Below are 22,582 nucleotides of genomic sequence, written 5' to 3'. Positions count from 1 at the left end.
CTCGGCGGTGCCCGAGGTGCTGCGGGGAGCCCGGGTGCGCGTCTGAGGAGGTAGCGTTGTGGCATCTGCGTAGCGGTTCTCCAAAGTGGTTCTGAAGCGTTTGGCACCGCTATAGCATCTTAGCTTCGAGAGCTGGGTCGTTTACGGGAAGGAGCAGTTGTCATTAAAAACCACGTGTCAGGTTTTTGTTGCAGCAGAGATAAAAATGAAACAAAGCATGGACTTTAAAGTGTCAAACCCCAAAGCTTTTGGCGTAGGGGCAGTATAAAACTTGGGGTTTGTCTCGTTATTTGTTAGCATGTTGCTGATACTGTGTGTCAGCTGCAGGCTCCGCCGAGGCTGTGGCGGGGGGGGGGCCCCGGGGCACACGCAGCGACAGACTGCGGCCTCGAAGACCCGCTTCAAGCAGCCATGGAATCCTTGTTCTGTGTGCTTAAGGGTGGTAAGGGAGCTTGGGATGTACCATATCCCTTGGAGAGGGGCTTTGCACAAGGGCACATAGTGACAGGACAAGGGGAATGGCTTTAACCTGCCAGAAGGGAGATCGAGATGAGCTCTGAGGCAGAAGCTTTTCCCTGTGAGGGTGCTGAGGCGCTGGCACAGGGTGCCCAGAGAAGCTGTGGCTGCCCCATCCCTGGCAGTGTTCAAGGCCAGCTTGGACACAGGGGCTTGGAGCAACCTGCTCTAGTGGAAGGTGTCCCTGCCCGGGGCAGGGGTTGGAGCTGGAGGAGCTTTAAGGCCCCTTCCAACACAAACCAGGCTGGGATTCTATGTACTTGAGAGTAAAGCACCAAGCTAGAACCGAGGCAGTTTGAGCTCAGACCAATGGGAATAACCACTGCACCTAACTTTTAAAAGACTTTCCTACTTGTGAAATTGTGATAATAGTTCCACCTTCCGTATTGTCTGCTCAGACAGTGGTGCGGTAGGCTCAGCTGTCTGGGTAACAGTGTTGCCATTGCTCGCAATTTTGTTCAGCCAGCCTATGTCAACTGTTTTATTGTCAATTCAAACAGTGATAGGAATAAATTAGGCTCTCAGCTTTGATTACAAAATCAAGACTGAATTTCTAAACTCACTGGCTGCAAAGGGTGATATAAAATATGAGTCTAATATATCCTGGAATTTTAAGCTTAAAACACAAGCAAAACTACCTTCGGTTTCTTATGTTTTGGCAACATAAAACTTCAGGTTCTGTCTCAGTATAATTTCATGCCAGTTTTTGGTGATAAGAGTTCCCTGTATGTGTCTTATCTTCACTTACTTACCTCTGTCCTGTATGTGCTTGAAAACTAAGGACTGAGACTGTGTGTTCAGACTGCTGTTGTCTTTAAAGTGTAAGTAGAAGTTCTCAGAACTGACATTTGACAATACACAGCATTAGTAACCCCTATTTTCTGGGGGTCACTTGGGTTTTTTTCCTGTTTTTTAGTGACAGAGCACCAGACATACTGGCAATTTTTCCTCTGTTAGTACAGCCTACTGCATGCATGTTTTGATTTCCACAGTTCACACATCTGCTCTCTGTTTTTTTTCATCCCCTTTTAAACATTGAGGCTTGCTCCCATCTCGGATTGACCTATGATGTTTCCAGGACACAGTAGCTAATTTTTTATGTTTTTACTGTACTGCTTCTCACCATATGTGTACATCTGCTCTACTCCTTCATTAATATTTGTTGTTTCTTTAGCCATGATCCTTACCAAAGGACTCCATGAATGTTAAGTTGACTGTGTGCTATGCTAATCTGACCAGTGCATTCCTGTTCTGTTTTCTGTCTGTATCTGCATGCACTTTCTGGATTTACATTTTGATTGTAAATTGAGGGGAGGGGAGAAATCCTTTTTTACATACATAAACAGCTGCTGCAGCAGGTTTCTCATCTGTGTCTTACAGGTGCTACCATAATAATACTATGATAATACATCATTAGCAGCAGCTAGTTTGGATCTGTTCAGAGAAGGGCTGAACAATGCAGTAGTTATTTTGCTCGGAAACAGATGCCTGTATAGAGGCAGCAGCAGTTTCTTTCCCCTGGTGATCACTGAATTGAGACTCCATATGAGGAAATAAATGATATTAAATTCAGTCTGCATAGGAAACCATTTTATTTAATTATTTTGTCCCTGATGCAAAGCATTATTTTTTATAAAACATCTTTAAAAAGTTTTTACTTGAAATTAGGCTTAATGAAATGCAGTCAGAAACCTCCATCTTCTAAGATACTGTATTTTATTAAGCTAGAGGAATAACATCATAAATGCAACAAATCTAGCACAATTTCTGTTTGTTTGCTTTAGCATTAAAAACTCTACAAAAAGGTCTGGCTCGTAATAACAAATGCGGTTTAGGCAGACAGTCAGCATCTTTCATGTGCTTGAGGGCTACAAGTTTTGCATCTTTCTCCAGCTCTGTTTATTCATTCATAAGACAGAGCTTGGTCCTATGAAACATTCTCTTATAGCCCAGCACTTCAGACAAGTCTAGTGGGGTCTAAGCATTCTCCTGTTAGCTGTGTGCTGGAAAATCATCTTTCCTATGTACTGTAGTAGCATCAGACCGTCTTTTTCACTTATTTTAGGATTTGTATTTTGTAACCATGTATTCACGGTTAATTTTGTATTTATAGTTTGCAATAACTATTAAATAAGAGGCAAATTGTGATAGTTGGTGTAGCATATTACAATGGTTATGTTATTAAGCTCTGTAGCATCTTTATTTAAGGAACTCATGAGTATTTTAATTACTTTAACAGCACCTATTGTAGGTGAACATTATTACTTCTCATTTATCTGTGGGCAAACAGAATTGTGACTAGCATTCAAGTAAATAAAACAAGCCCCAAAGACGCAGGAGGAATTTCCACAGCATCAGTGGAGGATAGAGCCTCTCCTTTGTAATCATTGCGAGTAGTGATCACTGTTACTTATGCTTGCAGTAGAAGGGGGCCCTAAAGACTCCTAGAAAGTAGCAACAGAATAAATGTGCAGGCAGCCCTTCTAGGTCAAAATTATTCTTTTTGCTAACAGAGTGAATCTTTATGTAGAGCTAACCTCCCAAGAAACATCTCTGGGGGAGAGAAATTGGAATTCTTGGTGTAACGGGCATGAAATCTTGCAAGTTCTTTTTTCCCCACTTAAAAGTTGCAGCAAACCAACTTGAGCAGTGAAGGCAGTAGATATGCAACTTGATTGTTAAAACTCTGTGTAGATCCTCTTGCTAACAGGTAAAGTGACCTCTGTTCATAGTAGCTTCATCCTCCTTGTATAAGGAATCAGAGCTTCCATACTTAAAGCACAGTCAAATTCTTACTGCATAATTCACAGGCAATTTAAGGTAGCATGACCTGTCTGTTGGAGGTTATTGAACTTACGCCTCTACCAATAAATCAAAGTCACCTGGTGCCATGGCTAGCAACAGTTCAGAACAGGACACTGCACTGAGGGTGCTCAGGAGTGCTGGCATGATTTGTCCCACTCCCTGAGCTGTGGCTATGGAAGCGAGTTCAGTGTGCAGCCTTAGGTGGGTGTTGAGCCATTGCAGCTGATCCACATCTTGCTATAAAATATTAAATCTAGTGTATGTGGTTGATAGCAGATTTTCTGCTCCATGAATTAAACTTTTAGAGCAGATGAACAGTGACTACTTCACCATGTTCTCTGGTATAATGGACAGGGTAACCACGAGACTACTGGATGTATACTGTCCTCCTTAGTAAACTTTGCCACTGATTGCAAGATGCCCTGTGCTATGTGTTGCTAATAGTTTAAAATCACTTGCTTTGGCAAACAGTTTAGAGAAACTGAAATACAGCCAAGTGTGATGGAAGGCTGGTGCTGACAGCATTAAGGTCTGGTCTTGCTGTGCACATAGAAAAGTATTGATTTGCTGCAGTAGCTTACACTGGGAGTAAATAATGTATTGCTTAACACCCAAATGGAAAATAAAACTAATCTTTGATAAATACGAACAGATAAAAGGAGTGAAAAAGAGCAAACTGAAAGATTATTTGATCTTTGGTACATACAAACAGATAGGAGTGAAAAAGAGTTTATGCATTATTCTGTCTTTAAATTTTACCTGGGTATTTTAGTAAGATAATTATCCAGTGAAATATAGTTACCATTATAACATGCTTGAGAAGAGCTAGCTAATATAGTGAAACCCTCAACAATCAGGATTTTAATCCTCTTATTAAAAATCTATACCCTTTAATTTACTAATGAAGGATATTCTCCAGAGTATGGAAAGAAGAATTTAAGAAACACTTTATTTTCTGTGCATCTACCTAGTGGGTGCAGTTCCTTTGATAACCTGAGTCTTTCTTTTAAAGCAAGAACTTCTAACTCTTTTAAAGCAATCAGCTCTTTTAGCCATACCAGTTTTCCTGATTCAAAGATATGGAGCCCAATGCACTCCTGGTGTCAATTCACTTCTGTATAATGGCATTAAAGATAATTTGGCCATTTATATTTAATCTGATTTGCACAGTCAGGCAGCTTGAATTAGGTGTCTGTGAGGGGAGTGCTATTTCATCAGATCACTTGGCTAAGTATTGGTCTGGTCTGACTGAGAACAGCTGCTAGCTCTTGCATTTCAGTACCACCAGATCATAAATAGGAAACATGCTTCATTAGATCAGTAACCACAAAAGTCAGTGATGAAGCTCATTCGAAGTTGAGGACATGTATGAACTTTCAGAACTGCAAAAGCTCTTAATCTCAAAATTTTTTTTTATTCCTTAACAGAAATACTGTATTTTGCAGATTTGTTTTTTTGTTTTTTTTTTTCTTTACATTCTGTCTTGTGGAGAATCCTCTGGAAAACATCAAGAATCCAAGGCCACAGTACCTTGGGGAAAACCCCACAACACTAATGGCTAGAAAAACAGAGGTCCTTTTGGCCATGCAACAAACAGTTGATTCAATTGTCTCATATTTGAATAGATGCTTGCTTCACTCTTTCAGAATTTGTGTTGTCCTTACACCGCAGCTTCTTCCTTATTCTGAAATTGTGTTGCAGTATATTCTACAGATGTCTGCTGATTGCTAATTAGCTTTGGTGAATATATTCTCATCCCAAGCCCTCTATTCTGTGTCTATGGTAATACCTTGTGGTTTTGTTGCTCAGGGCACTGCTGGTTTGCATCTAATCAAATCTGCATTTCTGAATGTTACAATCTAAAGAGGTTGGCTCTTAGAGCAGTCTGCAGTTCAGCACTTCACGGGAGGTTTTTACTACATATCCAACACTTCATAGGATATTTTTCAGCTTGTATACAATATATTTACTTTCAGTATTGTGGTTGAATGTTTGTTCTGTGTTCTTATATGTGAAGGCAAATTGAATTGCTGTTGGTCATGTTGTTGGTCAGAACCACTAGAAGCTGTAGGAAAAAGCACAAGGTAATTCTCCAGGTATTTTTATTAGAGATGCTAACTTGCTGCGGGAATAGTGGCCATTGACAGAGCTGTAAGGAACCAGGAAGAGTTTCATCGTCTCCCATTCCAATGTGCACAAACGAGAAGTGAGCAGTCCAAGGAAACTGTCTCTAACACATCTTTCCTCCCTGTTCCCATTCTTTCTCGCTCAGCCTTCTTTCTACGGTTCTAATGAGAGCTTATCCTTCTGCAGATGTTAGATAATTTTTCATTGAGTCTGTCTGTATCTCTTACATGCTCTTTTATTTCTTTTATTTTTAAATTTTTCCTAGAAATCTGGAAACAGGGTTGTAATAGTTGAAATACACTGTGCCCTCTAGCGGTACCTTTTACCTTTGCTTTAGGCTGTGTTCACAGCTTTTTCTTTCCAGCTCTGCTTGCTTGAACCTAAGGAGTCAGATTAGTGTCCCTTTAAAGTACTTTAATCTTCCCGATTTATTTTATTTAACGTGAGAAGGAATACTTGCATTCAGTGGTATACCTGGGAGTTTGGTACCTCTGGTAGTGAGCTCACATCCTTGATAGGGCTTGTTACAGCCACAGTGTAGACAAGCATTTAGCGTGGAGCCCCCGCGGCATGTTACAGGGATGCTCTGGATGCTTTGAGCCTCCTTCCAGCTGTGTTTAACATCAGCAGCTGCGTGCAGGTCAGATCCAAGCACTGACAAGGATGTGCTTTTATCTGGGGGGAGAACAGCTGCAGAAACCTTTGCTCTGCTAATCCATTTTGCTAGTTACTAGGTTTGTTCTGCGTGCATGTAATACGACTGCGCTGCCGAGGGCATCGGGTGACGCAAAGCTGCTCTGAAACGTGAAGGTGCCGAGCAGGAGAGCCCTGAAGTGAACAAGGGAGTGAGAACTGAGGCAATAGAGAGCTGGTTTCTTCTAGTCCTGGCTCCTCGGGGTTGATGGTTTAAAAACTCTGTATGCCTCTTATAAAAGCACCTGAGAAAGGGGGGAGAATGGAGAATGGCATCGCTGCTTTTGGGTGACACCTGCCTGTGATTTTAACGCTTTCCTTCCTGGCACACTCCAGTCAAGCCTTTACAAAGATTTCCTGATCCTGCATCCTTCCTCATTGAATAGGTACAACCAAAACCAGTTCAATGCAGGCTTTGGGATTTTTTTCATCACGCTCACAGAGTATACATGCTCTAAATGCCCACAATACAGAGGAATCCAGCTACTTCTAATGGGATGCATTTGCACAGAGGAAGAACTCCTCATCTAAGATGGGTAATAAGCAAACGATATTTACTGATGAACAGCTGGATGCCTACCAGGTAAGATATCTTAGTTTGCATTAGGGGCAGGAAAGGAGTAAAGTTCATATGTTTGTGGCTTTGGGTCTTGTTTGTTTTGGGGCGTGTTTTTTCCAAAAATAAATGAAAACTTCACTTGTAGCCTGCATGCACATATTCTACTGTTCCTTCCAGCAGTTGTAATAGTATTCTAAAGCAGGGTTGTTGAATGTACTCAGTTTAATTCCCTTCTCTGTATACAGGGAAAGGAGTCAAATCCTCCATGTCTGGACTAGGAAGCAGGATAAAAAGACTGTGATCAGCTTGACAATGGGAGCTTTTAGTAGAATCTTTCTATTGAGTGCTTTGTAGATAAGAGCTCTCCTTGATGTCTTTGGTGACAATGGGGGGGTGGGGGGAGAGAAGGGGAAGGTCTTGTATAAATTAACTTCTCCAAAGGATAAGTCCTAGAAACATGCTTAATGTAATTCCAAAATAGGTATCCTTATGCTTGCATCCACTCCTGGATGGCAGTTTCTTATCTTATAAAAAAAGTATTCATTTTATGTCCAGGTATATCATATTGGTGGTACTTTATTTACTTCAAATCACATCAACTGGATTTTTAATAGGGTAAAAAAGTAATAATTCCCAGTTTCCAGTCATGCTGCAGCACACTACAGATCTGACCGAAATGGGTTGCAGGAAGCTTTCTGCATAGTGGGCATCTTGAACAAGTTTCTGAAAACACAGTGAGGCAATCTATGGAATGAAGTGGGCTGAAGGAGGAGGCAGCTGACAGGGCTGGCTGCACTGCTCTGTTCTCTTATGTGAAGCCATAAACGTAGACAGAACTAACAGTTCAGGAAATCAAGATTTAGTTTAACTCCTGTTAACCAAGGGACGGATTCAGTGCACACAAAAGCAAATAACTTTTTTTTCCCTTCAGGATCTGCGGCTCAGGCCCTTTAAGTAGAAACCCTGAATTTAAATACCAATTTTCTTTGGAGTTACTGCTAACATGGACTTCACACAGGTGTAGATACTTAGTCACAGAGAGTCAGATTAGGCTTATTTGATAAAGTGCTTTAAAATGTTATCCCATGCTGAAAATAAGGCATAAATGAAATGCTTTTATTAAATGCCTGGCCTTTTTCTTCTTGTTGTAGGAAATGGAAAAATGGAGCCTCTTTAACTTCCACTTTGCCACACGTCACCCTCACCAGCAGTCAGGCACTGTAATCTGTTAGCCTATGTTAACGGTCTTAGATTTGGTAGTCTAAGATCCAAAAAGGCTTTGTGGTTTTTTTTTTTCACATCCCTGCTGGATAGGCAAGAGGGAAATCAAAGATCTGTAAAACACCAGTGTCTGTCTTCCTATTAACAATGAAACTGAACACAGAACAGAGCACAACTGCAGTGAAACAGAACAAAATCCAAATGTAATTAACGTTATCTTCTTGACATAAACTGGCAAATGCAAGAGCTGAAATGTCATCCCTAATTCACTACTCTTCATGTAGAAATTGCCTTTCCCTAATGGCTTTTGCAGCTCCTGCCTTTCATAATGCTGGCTAATTGATCTCAAAGCCTGGCAGCAGTTAGGTCCGGTGGACTGAGTTAGCCTGTGGGATTTCTCTGTTACAGGCAGACTTGTAGTTCATTTCGTCAGTGCTAGGTTATTTTTGAATAGTAATAGCACTTTTTATATATGCTAAGTACAATAACATAACAAGTTTCAGGACAAGAACCTCTAGAATTTGTTAGGAAAGAGTATCAGCCTCATGCTGCAGACAGTCAGATCAAGACCTTACTTGGACAGTGATTTGCCTCTGATCCATTAGTTCCTGCATACCTCCTCATACAATCTTTTAAAGTGGGGATCCTGCACTCGCTGCTGTAGCCATCCACACACAGAGCTCTTGCCTCTCTTGCCTTCTGGGGCAGTGTGCGGTTGCTGTAATACAAATGGAGCTGTTTGACTTGGAGTTTGCCATCTTATCTGGCTTTTTCTCATTTATGGAATTCCTTCAGAATAGAAAAGGGAAGAATGAGGTAATGGCTCCATAATTTTTAAAATGCAGGTTTCTAACTTCTTGAGTGAGCAATTGAGTTGCCAGGTCCTCTGAACCACACACTGTGTACCTGGATCTGCTTTGCAACAAACTGTTGTGCACAGCTGTACCCCAGTGTACAGCCAGGCATCTACATCTATTTTATGCTTTTAAAATGGATCATTTATTAATCTTTTTTTGTTGTTATTGTTGTTGTTTGGTGGGTTGTTTGGTTTTTTTTTCCAAAGAACCAGGCATTTGTATGTAAGTTGGTGCTGTTCTCTTTACAGTAATACTCAGGGCTACAACATCCATAGTATCAGGATGGCAGAAGCAAAACAGTCAACTTAATCCTTTTTTGTAAAATAGTTGTTTGGGGATTTTTAACTTCCTCACAGTTCCTGTTAGAAGTTCCTGTTCAAAACCCCTTGTGGTTAGACTTTGCATTTCTTTATTTGAATATATTTCTGGCTGTTGTATTATCTGGTTGTAAATTCCACCATTTTTGTCTTCAACACAAATCGCTCTGACCTATAGCACCTAAATACTACTTTAGCCATGACATTTTGTTACTTTTTTTAATGCACGATGTTTTAAGCTCTTGATCCATAGGAGACACTGAGATGGAAAATTGAGAAGTTCGTGTGCTTAAAGTACGGTAAAACCATATGAAGACTTTGGTTTTTAGGAGTAAAGATTAAGCTGCAGACAAATCACCTACTTTAAGAGCTAGCATGCATAAATCTCAAATCATTAATATGATATTAAATAAGTAGAATAACGTTATTTGATTTGTCTTAAACTTTCTGAAATGCCTGTGTATAACTGGTTTTGCATATAAACTATCATATAGAAGAGTCACTTCTTAGCAGAACCTATACATTTAAATTAAGTAATTGTAAATCTGGTCACCCACAAGATGACCTCAATTTTTTTAGTAGACAAGTGTTTTAAATACTCTTTGTCCAGACTGGTGATGGGGGGCCAGTTGAAACTATAAAATAGATGTGTAGTAGGAATTGATAATATTAAACCTCCCGGCTTCTTTTATTCAAAATAGCTAGAGGCAAATTAAAGGCTGTAAAGCTGCAGATCTCCTAACACCTTGGCATGTCACCTGTTATTAAGATCATGTTATCTGTTAGTAAGATAGTGTTCTAGTTGGCAGCTCTTCACATTTTCATAAGCTTAGTGAAATGTTTGGAAATCAGGCTTTTGTAAGCTTCAGTTTCATCATTGAGCTTTGCCTCATTTTAAAAGTTATCCTTGAAAGAAAATTAATTCTACTGGGGAATTCTGACTTCTGTGCCTTTAGAGTACGGTTTGGCATTGTGTGTCAGAGTTTTGTTTGTTCGATTGTTGGAGGTTTTGGCATTTTTTTTTACACAAAATGCAAAATCTAACCAAAGTCTGGCTAGGGAGAAGGTTAAGTATTAATCAGCAAGAAACATGTATTTCATTGCAATCAAAGAACATCTTAAAATTAAGCTTTTAAAAGAAATTTTCATTAGACAGATTTTGGAGGTCACGTCTCATAATGAGACAAGAAAATGAACAGGCATTTTAGGGGGTTTTGAGTGATGCTATTTAAAGATACTTGAGGCAATACAAAATGCAGGTATAGAATAAAGTGGCAACAGAGCTGTACGCTGGCCTCAGTGCACTGCATTTCTTACTGAGAAACAATTCCATTGAGTAGGAAATGCACGGAAGCTGTGCTTGGGGTATGGACAAACCACTCCACTGTTTGATCAATCTCATTCCCTTTTCTGGGGTTACTCAAATAAGTGGTCTGAATTTTACATGAATTTGGTTGTAATTTTTTCCCTAATAGACAGAACCTAGAGAATATAGGGCACAAATATTTTAGATCAGATATTACTGGTTTTATTGCAAGCTGTTTCTTTTTGCTAATTAATGGGATTAAGGCCTCTATGTTATTTAATGCACCCTCAAAACAAGCTGGTGTTTGTCCTGGCTGTCTTCTAGGCAATAAAAGGTATTATGACTTGATGCTTTTACACAAGGATTTGTCTATTGCAGAGCTAACTGTTTTCCTTGTATAAAATTCTAGTCAAAGTGGGATTCAACTTTATTTCATGAGAATTATGCAAAACCAGGTAAAACAACTTAGGTCATGATCTGTCAAGAAATGCCCCTTATAAAGTGAAACCAGGCCATCAAGCTATCTTTTGATTTAAAAAAAGCTGTGCTTGACTCAGTCAGGAGCTTTGGTGAAAATGAACCCTTCGCAAGAGCACAAAAAGTGTATTCATCACAGATTCCCCAGGACCTCCTGTCAAACATGCTTTTCAGTTTGATAGAGTACTGCTGTTAATGTGCAAATTTAAGTGGTATAATAATGGAATAAGGTTTTTGTGAAATTATCCTTTAGTCAGATTTTGGTTGCATAGAATCATAGAATAGTTAGGGTCCTTAAGGTTAGGACCTTAAGATCATCTAGTTCCAACCCCCCTGCCATGAGCAGGGGCACCACACACTAAACTGTCACCCAAGGCTCTGTCCAACCTGGCCTTGAACACCGCCAGGGATGGAGCATTCACAACTTCCTTGGGCAACCCATTCCAGTGCCTCACCACGCTCACTGTGAAGAACTTCTTCCTTATATCTAACCTAAAGTTCCCCTGTTTAAGTTTAAACCCATTACCCCTTGTCCTACCACTACAGTCCCTAACGAAGAGTCCCTCTCCAGCATCCTTGTAGGCTCCCTTCAGATACTGAATGTTATCATCTGGTGTATGTATAGATTATAGAGCAAAATCACATTTGTTGACAGTTTGCTTCTTCCTCAGACCTTGCTAATGCCCAACTGGTTTTGCTCCCATGTTGCAGTATAAGTATACAAACTGGTTCCTTATAGCTGCAGATTTTTCCTCCTGAGACTCAGTGGATGTGTTAGTTGTTCTGGCTGTAGCTGTAAAATATATATGATAACAAATAAAGATGGACCGTATGTTAGTATTTCCATTGGCATTCTGATGCAACCAGCATTTTTTTTTTAGATAGAAGTCCATATACCAATGTTGTTAATGGATACTAACTGTCAAGATCTTTTTTAGTGTTCAAATCTGAATTCACTAAAGAACTTGCACAGCTACTCAATTTAAAGGCTGGTGCTAGTCTCATTGACATCCAGTGACTGTATATATTTATATGTTTACAGTGATCATAGAATCAAAGAGTTTTTAGCAGGGCCTGTTGTGATAGGATATGGAGTGATGGGTTTTAAAGTAAAAGGGGAGATTCAGGCTGGATGTGAGGAGAAAAGTCTTTACGAGGGTGGTAAAATATTGGCACAGGTTGCCCAGAGAGGTGGTGAATGCACCATCCCTGGAAACCTTCAAGGCCAGGCTGGATGTGGCTGTGGGCAACCTGATCTAGTTGAAGATGTCCCTGCTCATTGCACGGAGGGGTTAGACTAGAAGACCTTTGAAGGTCCCTTCCAACCCAGACTTTTCAATGATTCTATGAATTTAAGATATCAACATCTACAATGCTTCAGTATTCAGTACTTCTTATTTTTTAAAAGCTGTTTAGTCAGCTAGCTACCTGGATCTAATCTGTCTTGCCTTGAGGATATTCCTGTTAGTCACTGGTTTACTTTATCTGTGGGTTGCTGGCTTTTGTTTGAGACTGTTTTTCTAATTTAGAGTGATTTTTGTGTTGCTAAGACTGTTTTATATTATTTCATTGTTTATAAAGCTTTCCAATGGAGCTGTTGCAGGACCAGAATAAATGTGCCTTTATGAAACATTACGTATAAAAGGGAATATATATGTATTGTCTTAGAAGAGAAACATGCATCTAATGGGTTTAAGAGGAAAAATATGCATCTAATGGATTTAAGAAATATTGTTTCACAGGACCTTTGCGTACTTGAGCATTGCTAGTCTTTCCTTCTACTGTTCCTTTCTCCTGTTTTTCTTGTTTTCTGTAGAGAAGTGTTGTGCTTATCTATGTGAACTCAGTTTTATTGAAAGTTGTGCTTTATGCACACTGATACTTGCTTCCAGAAGTGGTAAGCGATAATCTTCGGTTCAGGGGACTCTGCTGCCATTCACAGACTGGGTGCTGATGCTGCGCACTGAAATTGGCAATCTATCCAACAGCACAAATGAATGCGTTCTGATTCTGGAGCCATGCCTCCTGTTATGCTGTGTATGCACACTGTACATGAAGTTAAGTATCAGCATTCTCAGCACAGGTATCTCTATCTCTTTTTTGTTGTTATTCTTTAAATCACTATAGAACTAAACATAAAGCAGAACCGAGCTAGGAGTCTGCAGTCAAGTCTTACAGACTAGTAGAAAAGGTAGTGGGCCACCATTTCACTCTGTTCCTGTTTTGTCCAAAACCTGTGTTCATCTGACATAGGAAATCAAAAAATTAAACTCTAACAGCGTGCACATTCAGCTTTTTTATAAAGTAAATTCTAAGAGCAGAGACCATTAACCCTACTGTACAAGTTATGTCGAGTGACTTGCAGAAAGTGTTACTATCAGCCAGGAGTAAAGCTATCCAAGGTACCTGAAAACACCAGCTATCTGTGTCTTTCTGTGCAAAGCATTTTAAGAGGCAGTTAAGCACCTAAAGGCCAAATCTGAGAACCAAGTCCCATTATATAAGCTAATGCTCTCACTGAAATCAATGGAAATTTTTCTGTTTGCTTTGTTTTATTCACTTTGCTAGACATAAGGAAGTTTAAGTGCATAATTGCAGATGGGTTTAAGTGGTATCTTACCTCTAAAAAACCATCAGTGATCCTTTGTCAGACTTGTAATTAACTTGATTATTAAGGGTACAAGGACAGACTGAGTGGGACAGTTGATCTTAGAAAGGAGCACGTATTTTCCCAGGGGCTGGAGTAGGTGATCTTTGAAGGCAAAGCTCTATTCTCTATAACCTAAAACCCACAAGGAGCCTCCTGTAAGCACAAGTTCTTCACACCATTGTATAGCATTAGAAATAAAAAGCAGTGATTCTCCAGATAAATTCTTGCCAGGAATCTTGAATTGATGAGAATTAATGGAAACTGCTAACATGCATTGTTTTCCAGTATTTGGTTTGTGCTTTTCTAGCAGGACTTCCAGTGGCTTTAGTGTCCAGACAGAAGAGACAGGTTGATTTTAAGTTCATAATAAATTCAAATACAGTCCATATAATAGCAAATGTGTTCCATGATATCTCTGGCTTGAAGGAAGATGAATGTCATTGTATGCATAAATGACAAATACTTTCCAGGATCCACTTCACCTTTCCTTCTGAGGGAGTTAATTTTACATGTTAGTTTACTATTTATTGCCCATCACTGTGTATTTTCTGTATGAATGAAGAAGCCAGAAGAAAATTGGATGATTCACCTCCGTGTTTCTTTGGCCAAAAGTCTTTAATTAAATTGGAACTAAATTGCTGGAGTTCCAGCAACTAGAAAATGTAATTATGCTATTTAGACCCTTGCTCCATCACGACTTTAATCCAACTTAGGGCAGTCCTGCACCTCTCTCTTTCCTGCCATGAATAGATACTTGTCTTAGCTTCATCTCTTGTACCAGCACTACCGATGCTATATTCTAAGCCACTAAAAGGAAATGATCTAAGCTGGAAATGAATCCATTTTTGCTTGGTTAGTTTCCAGACACATTAGTTCTTTCCTTTGGCATTCTCTGGTGCAGATATACTACTCATTGGTGTGAAGTCTGCGTAAAGGAAGACACAGAAATAAGAAGCTGGGAGAAACAAGAGGGATGGCTGGACTTACCTTTCAGAGATCACTTGGAGCTGTGGCTTTCACATTAGCCATTTGAGACCAGACAGGCTTCTTAATGGAAAAGTATTTCTTAATTGGTGTCTGTAATTTTGCTGTGGATCGAAAGTATAGGCCAGGTCACAATTAATTCATGATGCTCTGACCCTGAGTAGCTTTAAGATCTCTGCAAGTGGTCTGTGAAATCACCGTACTATTTTTTTGACATCCCCTCATCCCTGACACACAGTTCCATGTAACAGACAAACATAATTGGAGCACTGCAGTCAATAACAGTGCTCAGGCAACTTGCAACTACTTCTGTTATAAAGGTTTCAGATATCAGTGGGGTTTGGCTTATATTAGTAAAAAAATTGTTTGATTAAAAAAGAAAAAAGCAGACAATAGTGTTTGTCAAAGAATGATTCAGATTAAAACAAAATTCTGTGGATCTTGAGCAAAAAAGGCTTATGGTTTGACCTCTTCTTGTGTCTTCCAATGGCATTTTTTCATGATTTCTGGAAGGCCAAGGGTAACTTCTTTATCTCCATTTGCATATCAGTTACCTGTCAGCTTTCTAGTTAAGTAACAGTGTGTGCTGTTTTCTCAAGCCTATATAATTACAGAATGATTGCTGCTGAGGGCATGACAATTATTTGTGAGATTGCACCTGCCTTTAGTTAGTAAGTGAAGCATCCTTAAGCGACAGTTTGCCCGTAAGTGTTGAGTGTGCTGGACTTAATGAAGACTTAACCAGCTGGCTCCTATTTCACTTTGTGCAGTTCCAGACAATGTGACATCGGTGTCAGCAGCTCCCAAGGTGCTTTCTATTGTGCCTTGTAATGCTATTCTGCTACACAATACACTGAAGGAGGAGCTGCTTCTCCTGCTGCTTTATATGGAGGAGAGCAAGCAAACTCAATAATTGATACCATGCTGGACTGATAGCATAGCTGGGTATCTGAGACAAGCTGCTTGACTGCTTCAGCTAGCTGTGATCACTTGCTTTTCCCTGTCTTGGAAGAAGCAGGCATTTAGCCAGAATGATTGTCAGCTTAGGAAAGAAACGCTTTTCCAACAGTTGACTGAAGAGCAGGACTAGGGGAGTCATACTACTTGTATGTACAGCTTCACAAGTCTGATGATGTTGTCTTGTCACTTGTAGGCTTAAAAATACCATATATTTTAAATGTGTTTACATTGAAGGAGGAAAACTCTTAAAAGCTGAATTCTTGGGCAAATGCCTTGTCACATCACATGCGCCTGTGAAAGGTGGATAATCAAGAAGAATTTTGTAGTTTGGTTGTTGCTCCCTATGTATATACGCTCTCATCAGCCACCAGTTCTAAGACAAGAAGATGCCTATTCTCTGAATTTATGGCCTGAACAATGTTCTAAACTGGTCATCCAGTATTTCATTGCTGCCAGTGTTCCTAGCTTTGAACACAGGGCACAATATGCTCTAAATATATATTGAGTAAAACAGTGGGGATTAGGGAAATATGTCTGTTAATGGGATGGGCTGATTATTATGGTTCCTCACAGCACCTGAATATACAATTGGTTTTGTGACTGATGTAGAAATACATGAAATGCAAACTATTTCACTGCTCATATTCTGGTTCTTTTGTGAAGTATGTGAATTTTTCAAGCAAAACCCAGATGTTCATAAAGAGAATATTAAAGCAGTGTAAATGCAGTCCCACCACAGAGCCATTTAGAATGCAACTGAATGCCTGTAAGCTGCCCTTTCAGGTTCAGCCAGCTCTACTTTGCATTCTAGTAAGTTATTTCAATTTCTGTTGATACCACAGGGGAACCTGAACAGTTTGCCTGCTGTTTGGAGCAGGGACTTTCCTTTTATCCATGTTCCTAACTTGGGGAGTTTGCAGCCTTCGCCAGAGTAACCATGGTGCAAAGTCATTGTTAGCAGAAAGAGAAATTAGCAGAAACTAATAAATCAGTACATTATTTTTGTTATTAAATCAGGTGTCTTTAATAGAGGAATACTCCAAGTTAGAATATAGTTTCCTTTATCTATTTGTTATTTATAGCTTTCTAGATCCGTTTGTTGAATGCTTTTGGCCTATACCTTACTTTTTGATTTAATTTTGTTTCTGGTCTGGTCATTCCATAGTGGAAAAGTATTTCATCAACCTGTTGGTTTTGTGTTGTACTTTGTTTTGGTGGGGTTTTTTGTCCTAAAGGTTCACATTAACAATATATTTTCACTGATAGCCCTGTCCTTAGGCTATTTCAGTTATTTTACAGTGCATATTGTTTCTGAGTCAAAAGCAGATGGTACACAAATATAATCTTTAATGTTTTAGTGCCAGATCTCAATTTCCTTCCAAAAGGTTGAAAAGTGATTATTTGCAGGGTTTTTTATCAATATTTCTCTAGTACAATAATACTTTTTGGTTTTTAACAGGATTGCACATTCTTCACTCGGAAGGAAATCCTTAGGTAAGTAGATCATATTACATTTTTTTCTTCATGATGAGTGTGTAAGGGACTAAATCTTTTTTGACTTGTGAGGAAACCAAATAAAGCCAGGTGGCCTGTGTGAGTGAATGGGTATAGGATTGGACTCGAGATACACTTGCACTATCTGAATGTGTCTAAGAAAACAGATGGTGATCAGCTTAATGTCAATATCATCAACTTTTCTACAGATGAGCCAGCTGAGAGCCAGCAGAGCTTTCTGTGAAAGGCATTTGCTGCTTTTCTGCTTGGTTACATCAATGAGTGCACATCCTTCAGTCAGTGCAGGGGTTGGTATGGGCTGAAGTGTGGAACAACTGGTGGAACTTAAATGCAGAGCACTGAGAATGTTTATTTCTGTACAGACTTTCCCTACAGAAAATCATGAAGATTGGGATCCCTGCTTGCAATAGAAGGGACTTAGGTTTTTTTCAGTGGTGATGGACTGAGCCAAACTGAAGTGATTTCTGCTTATGTGTATGCTGACTTCTTGCCCTGGATTTTGCCATGGGTTCTTCATCTACTAACCATTCAGATTAAGGATCTGTAAAAGTATGACATAGATCCTGTCCTGTCAATATCCCTGTTGTTTTTCTGAGGATGTCTGCCCCTTTAGGGGGTGAGAATAAATCTGCGGTATGTATCTAGACCTTGGAGCTCATAATGCTTTGGCATTCTCAAATTTGAATCGCTTCTCAGCCATAAAAGAAGAATGTTTTTTCCATAAACTCTAGGAACTGCTTTGAGATCAAAAATACCTCTGGTAATGGTAAAACAGGCCACAGTTTACTTCAGTAGGTAAGAGCACTCCATTGTCCTGCAGGACAGTTGGCAGCATAAAGGAATATCTGAGTAGAAATGGATCTTTCTTTCCCCTTTGATTTAGGATTTGCACAGTACCACAAATGCCACCGTGTTGGACACAACACTGTGTATCTCTTTCAAACCTGTAACTTGAAGCTACATTTGCAGACAGATGATTTCTAACCTTCTTTTTCCCTTGCATGGCAAGTGGGACATAGAGAAGAGGAGGTCACTGTAATTCACAGAACTTAATGGTAAAGGAAGCAGCATTGCATTATGGAAAAGATTCTCATGCTGTGGATGTTTTCTAGCTAAGAAAGCTTGACATGGGGACTGTGGGTGGGATATAGACTTGGGAATTGAAAACTCCTGTTTGCTTTCTTACTCTGAGCATCTTTGTAAAATTACTAATGTAGTTTGTCTGTTAGCTACACTTAATATTTTTATGTCTTGTGAGTATGAAGATATTATTTCCTGTGTCTTGTCTGTTTAGATTGCAAGCTCTGCCTGGTAAAGATCATGTGAACTATGTTTACGCACAATGTGCTGAAAGTGCTCTCAGCTGTGGCTTTTACATTTTATGGCACTTAAAAAGCTGTTCTGAATATTATTTTGGGGCTTATGGTATCTCTGAGTGGTGTTATTGTCACCTGGTCATTTAAATAGAACAATGAAAGTACAGTGAGGTGTTGAACTTGCAAATAGTGTGCAAGTTAAACCAACCCTGGCAGATTTTTAGTAAGTGCTGTTTCTCTAAAAACCATAGAAATATAAATGAAGAGTTTTGTCTTTGTTTGCTTTTCTCTCTTCAGTAACACAAAAGGGCATGTGTGGTGTCAATGATAACACCCCAAACTGTTTGAATTTATTGTGAAATTGAAGTGTAGCTTCCTCCAATGAGAAGCATGTGATGGGCCTCAGCTTGAGTGCAGAGAAAGCCTAATAATGCATTTTGTGTGTTGTAAATGAAGTTGTAAGGAAACAGTCTGCTGAGAAGAGTTCAAAGCATGCATTTAGACTCAATCACATTATTGATTTTAGGCTAAAGAAAACTTTTCTACTTATGGGCTGTGTATGGGAGATAAGGGAGCCAATGCCTGCATGACTTTGCACCCTGTCTCTATCAAAAGCAGCAAACCCAAAAATACCTATGAAAAACAATGCAACCTTAGAATATGCTTGTGTAAAAGGGTATGAGATTAAATTAATGGACTGTAAAAAATAGATAAAGCTAAATATTAATGTTTGATTGTGAAAAGCTTGGGAGAATAAAATCATGGGAGTAGTTCTGTAAAGGCCTAAAATCATGTGATAAAGAATAGTCACTTGGAATCATTGTATTTCCTCTTCTGCCTTTGCCTCAGAATGTGATGTTTCTGCTTATTGGAAGCATCTATACATAATCAGTTTATGACATGGCAGATAGTAACACAATCAAAAGTATTTACTGTATATGAACTGCTGAATACAAATAGCCGTCTAAGGAACAGAGTAGACTCGAGAGGTATGTCTGCATGTCTGAGGTGAAGCTTCAGTGAGTGGGAATACGGTGGGTTATGACCCCCTTGGCTGGCTCACTGTCTGTTAGCAGGAGTGGGAGCAATGGCACCAGGGAGGGGGCACATTTGTGGAGGTGATGGTGAAGAGATGAAGATGGCAACTCCAATTTAGATCGATTTAAGCTGATGTAAACCAGCATAAGACTGCAATTAGGCAAAATGGGCTAAGTGTTTTTATCTGTCTCTGCAGGAAAAGTAGCCCATCAAAAAGCCCAAACAACAACAAATCTATTTTCTGCTGGTTTAATGAGCTGAATCACCTCTCCAGGGGATCAGATGAATGCTAAAACTGGCACAAGAACCAGTGTGCAAATGCAACTGAAAATGAGGAGAGTACCAGTTTCTGTACCAGTAAGGTATTAGACTGGCTTAGTCTAACTTGAGTGTGTAAGAGTTTGGTATTGGCATCAACTTCAGTAAGCACAAACACAGGCTGTGGTCGCAGGGACTGAGGATCTGAGTGTGGGTAATTTGAAAATTATTAGGAAACAGTAGAGTTCATGAATTTAAGGTGAAGAAACTAAACACAGAGTAATGAAAATGTTTTTTTGGAAAAATAAGTTAGACTGCAGCAGAGGCAAGTGTGCTTGGGGAAAAGGAAAAATAGAAACCATAGATCGTTACTGGTGTTTGATAACTGTTTATCCCCAGAAAACCTAAATACACTCTTAATTCTTTCATAAAGTTGGTTACTTTTGAGAAGGGCTGAACACAACTATGAGGATTCACTCATGGGCCCAGGGCAAGAACGTGTTAAAGAATGTTGGGTCACGTAGTCATGTTTTGGGTCAGTGCTAACAGGAGTATTATCTAACATACTTAAAGGACAGCTAGCAAATTTTTGGAGTCAGTGATTTTGATGGTAGGTGTGTGTTAGGGCTTTGCCTCTATTTTCTTAGGGAGAATGTGGAAATTAGACCAGTATGTAGAACTTCAGGACACAACTTTGGTGTGTGGAAAGATGCCAGAGCACACTGGCAGACTTCCTAAGTGCCTAGAACATAATACTTGCTCAGAGGCAGCCACTGTGCATTTGTGAGAAGCAAATCTCTTCCTCTGAGTGGCTGCTCTTGGGGATAAGAGAAAAACAGATGCACCATATTTCTATTTTCATAAAGGCTTTGGTATGTTCCTGTGTGTGTTAGTCCTTTTCTACCTGTGTAAATGCACTGACCTCTTGGCTAAGGTGCTACTGAACCTACTTAGAAAATTTGTGAGAATGGTAGAGTGGTGAGAAACATTGAGGTGAAGAGGGTGCAGACACTGTGAAAATCAAGATGAGTTTTTTCAGCAGTGCTCAATGTATTAAAGAAATTATTAGATCCAAAATGAGCTACAGGAAATTCACACAGTCAAGTACAGAGAACTGAGAAAAACTTTCAAGCGCTGAATGCATCGTAACAAAAAACCAAAGGGCAGGGAGTTAGCTGGTCTGAGCAAAGCAAACACCATTGTAACAGACACAAAACCCCCTGATGCTCTTGCAGAACAAGGAGATATAGTACTAGGATGCATTAACCTCAGCACTGTCCATAAACCAGGAGAATTCCATTCCAGCCAGAATTGTTTTTGAATAGACTGTCCAGTTTTGGGCATCACCATTCAAAAAAGGTTTGTCGTGCTGGAAAACATCCAGTAGAAACAGGAATAATGGGGAAAAATTACATATGCACAAAGGCTGGAAAACCACTTTATTCATAGCAATGCATGTGTTTATATAACATGCTTCTCTTGTTATTGTAAATGGGGAAAAGATGGCTGAGTTGTCTCTTACAATGCAGTATTACTCAGTGTTGTAATTCTGATTTTCTAGTAGACAAGCTTCTTTTCCAGTAACAAGGCTCCTCTGCCTGCCAGCCCATCTGTTTCTCTTTCCCCCTGCAGAGTAGTGTGATTTGGCAGGTACCCAAACATTCAGATACAGGTGTTCTTGGATGTCTGTCCTAGTCAAAAAGCATGGAATGTAAATTTAAGGTGTATAGTTTGAGACTAACTTAACATAGCAAGACAAGTGCTGGGGGAACATGGCACTAAATTACCGAGCAGGGCACCAGCTTTGAACCTTTCTGTAGAAGAAAAACAGTAATTCTGTGCCTTCTCTTCTCTGCCTGTTTCTTGGCATGTTTTTGATGGGTGACAGGCGAGGTGCAGAGGAACCTTTTTAGCCAATTGAGCTACATGCTGGGTTTTAAATCAGAGACCTGCCTGAGAGGGAAGCTAGGGAGATAAGCTGTGGTTCCTTCCAAGTGTCTGGAAAGCCTTCCTTATAAGGGAGCAAATGCAGCAAACTGCTGAAGGTGCGTGTGCCTGTGTAGCAAGTTACTCTGCAGATGGAGGGAGGGGTTAGAACCCAGATCCTGTTTTTATAACATCCCATCTTCCAAGCAGTTTGGGGTTCTTGGGCAGAAAGGGGGAACTCCCACATTGTCAGCTTGGGGGAAAAAAGAAGTGCCTACCAAGAGAATAAAGTCTGGGGGAACTCTATAGCCTTGGGAATCTTCCTGAATTTAATGCAACACTACAGAGAGGAAGAACATGTATTCTGAAGCTGCTCTTCTTTTTCTTGTTAATTATGTTTTTGTTATTGTTATGAATAAAGTTTCTGTATCCTTTGTAAATGAAGAAAAAAAAATGCTTCTAGACAATTCCTGCATCTCCTGTACCATCAACCTTTCATTTTCCTGTATTTTAGTCAGGTTGTACCTGTTTTGCTAGGCTCAGGTAAGGACAAAATAATTCTCAGTGTTGATGTGTATGCACTGTGGAGTACTGGCGTACTGTGTCCAGTTCTGGCTCCACAGTACAGGAGAGACGTGGAGCTACCAGGAGAGTCTGGCGAAGGGCCACTAAGAAGGTTATAGGACTGGAGGATCTCTCATGTAGGAAGGCTGAGAGAGCTGGGATCTGGAGGGTGCAAAGAAGGCAGAGCCCAGTGACAGGACAAGAGGCAGTGGATAAAAACTGTAACACAGGAGGTTCTGTCTGAACATAAGGAAACTTTATTTTTTTTTATTATTATTATTATACCTCACTTGGAGTACAGTTCTCGTGTCCTCAACATAAGAAGGACTGGAGCTGTTGGAGCAAGTCCAGAGGAGGCCATGAGGATGATAAGGGGGCTCAAGCACCTTCTGCATGAAGACAGGCTGAGAAAGTCAGGGCTGGAGACGAGAAGCTGCGTGGAGACCTCAGAGCAGCTTCCAGGATCTGAAGGGGGCGACCAGGATGCCGGAGA

The 22,582-nt window shown here is 39.9% G+C and overlaps 1 protein-coding gene across 1 annotated transcript in view; it reads left to right on the top strand.

Moving 5' to 3' along the window:
- Positions 1-6,673: 6,673 nt before the first annotated feature.
- Positions 6,674-22,582, top strand: part of CIB2 (calcium and integrin binding family member 2) — a 38,637-nt gene continuing 22,728 nt past the window's right edge. Inside the window, exons 1-2 of the mRNA XM_010011089.1 lie at positions 6,674-6,724; positions 16,932-16,966. Of these exons, the coding sequence (XP_010009391.1) occupies positions 6,674-6,724; positions 16,932-16,966 (86 nt within the window). The remainder of the gene's footprint in view (positions 6,725-16,931; positions 16,967-22,582) is intronic.

The sequence above is a fragment of the Nestor notabilis genome, unplaced genomic scaffold, assembly GCF_000696875.1.
Source record: "Nestor notabilis isolate BGI_N333 unplaced genomic scaffold, ASM69687v1 scaffold1023, whole genome shotgun sequence".
NCBI classification, from domain to species: domain Eukaryota; kingdom Metazoa; phylum Chordata; class Aves; order Psittaciformes; family Psittacidae; genus Nestor; species Nestor notabilis.
This window is presented reverse-complemented; position numbering and strand designations above follow the sequence as displayed.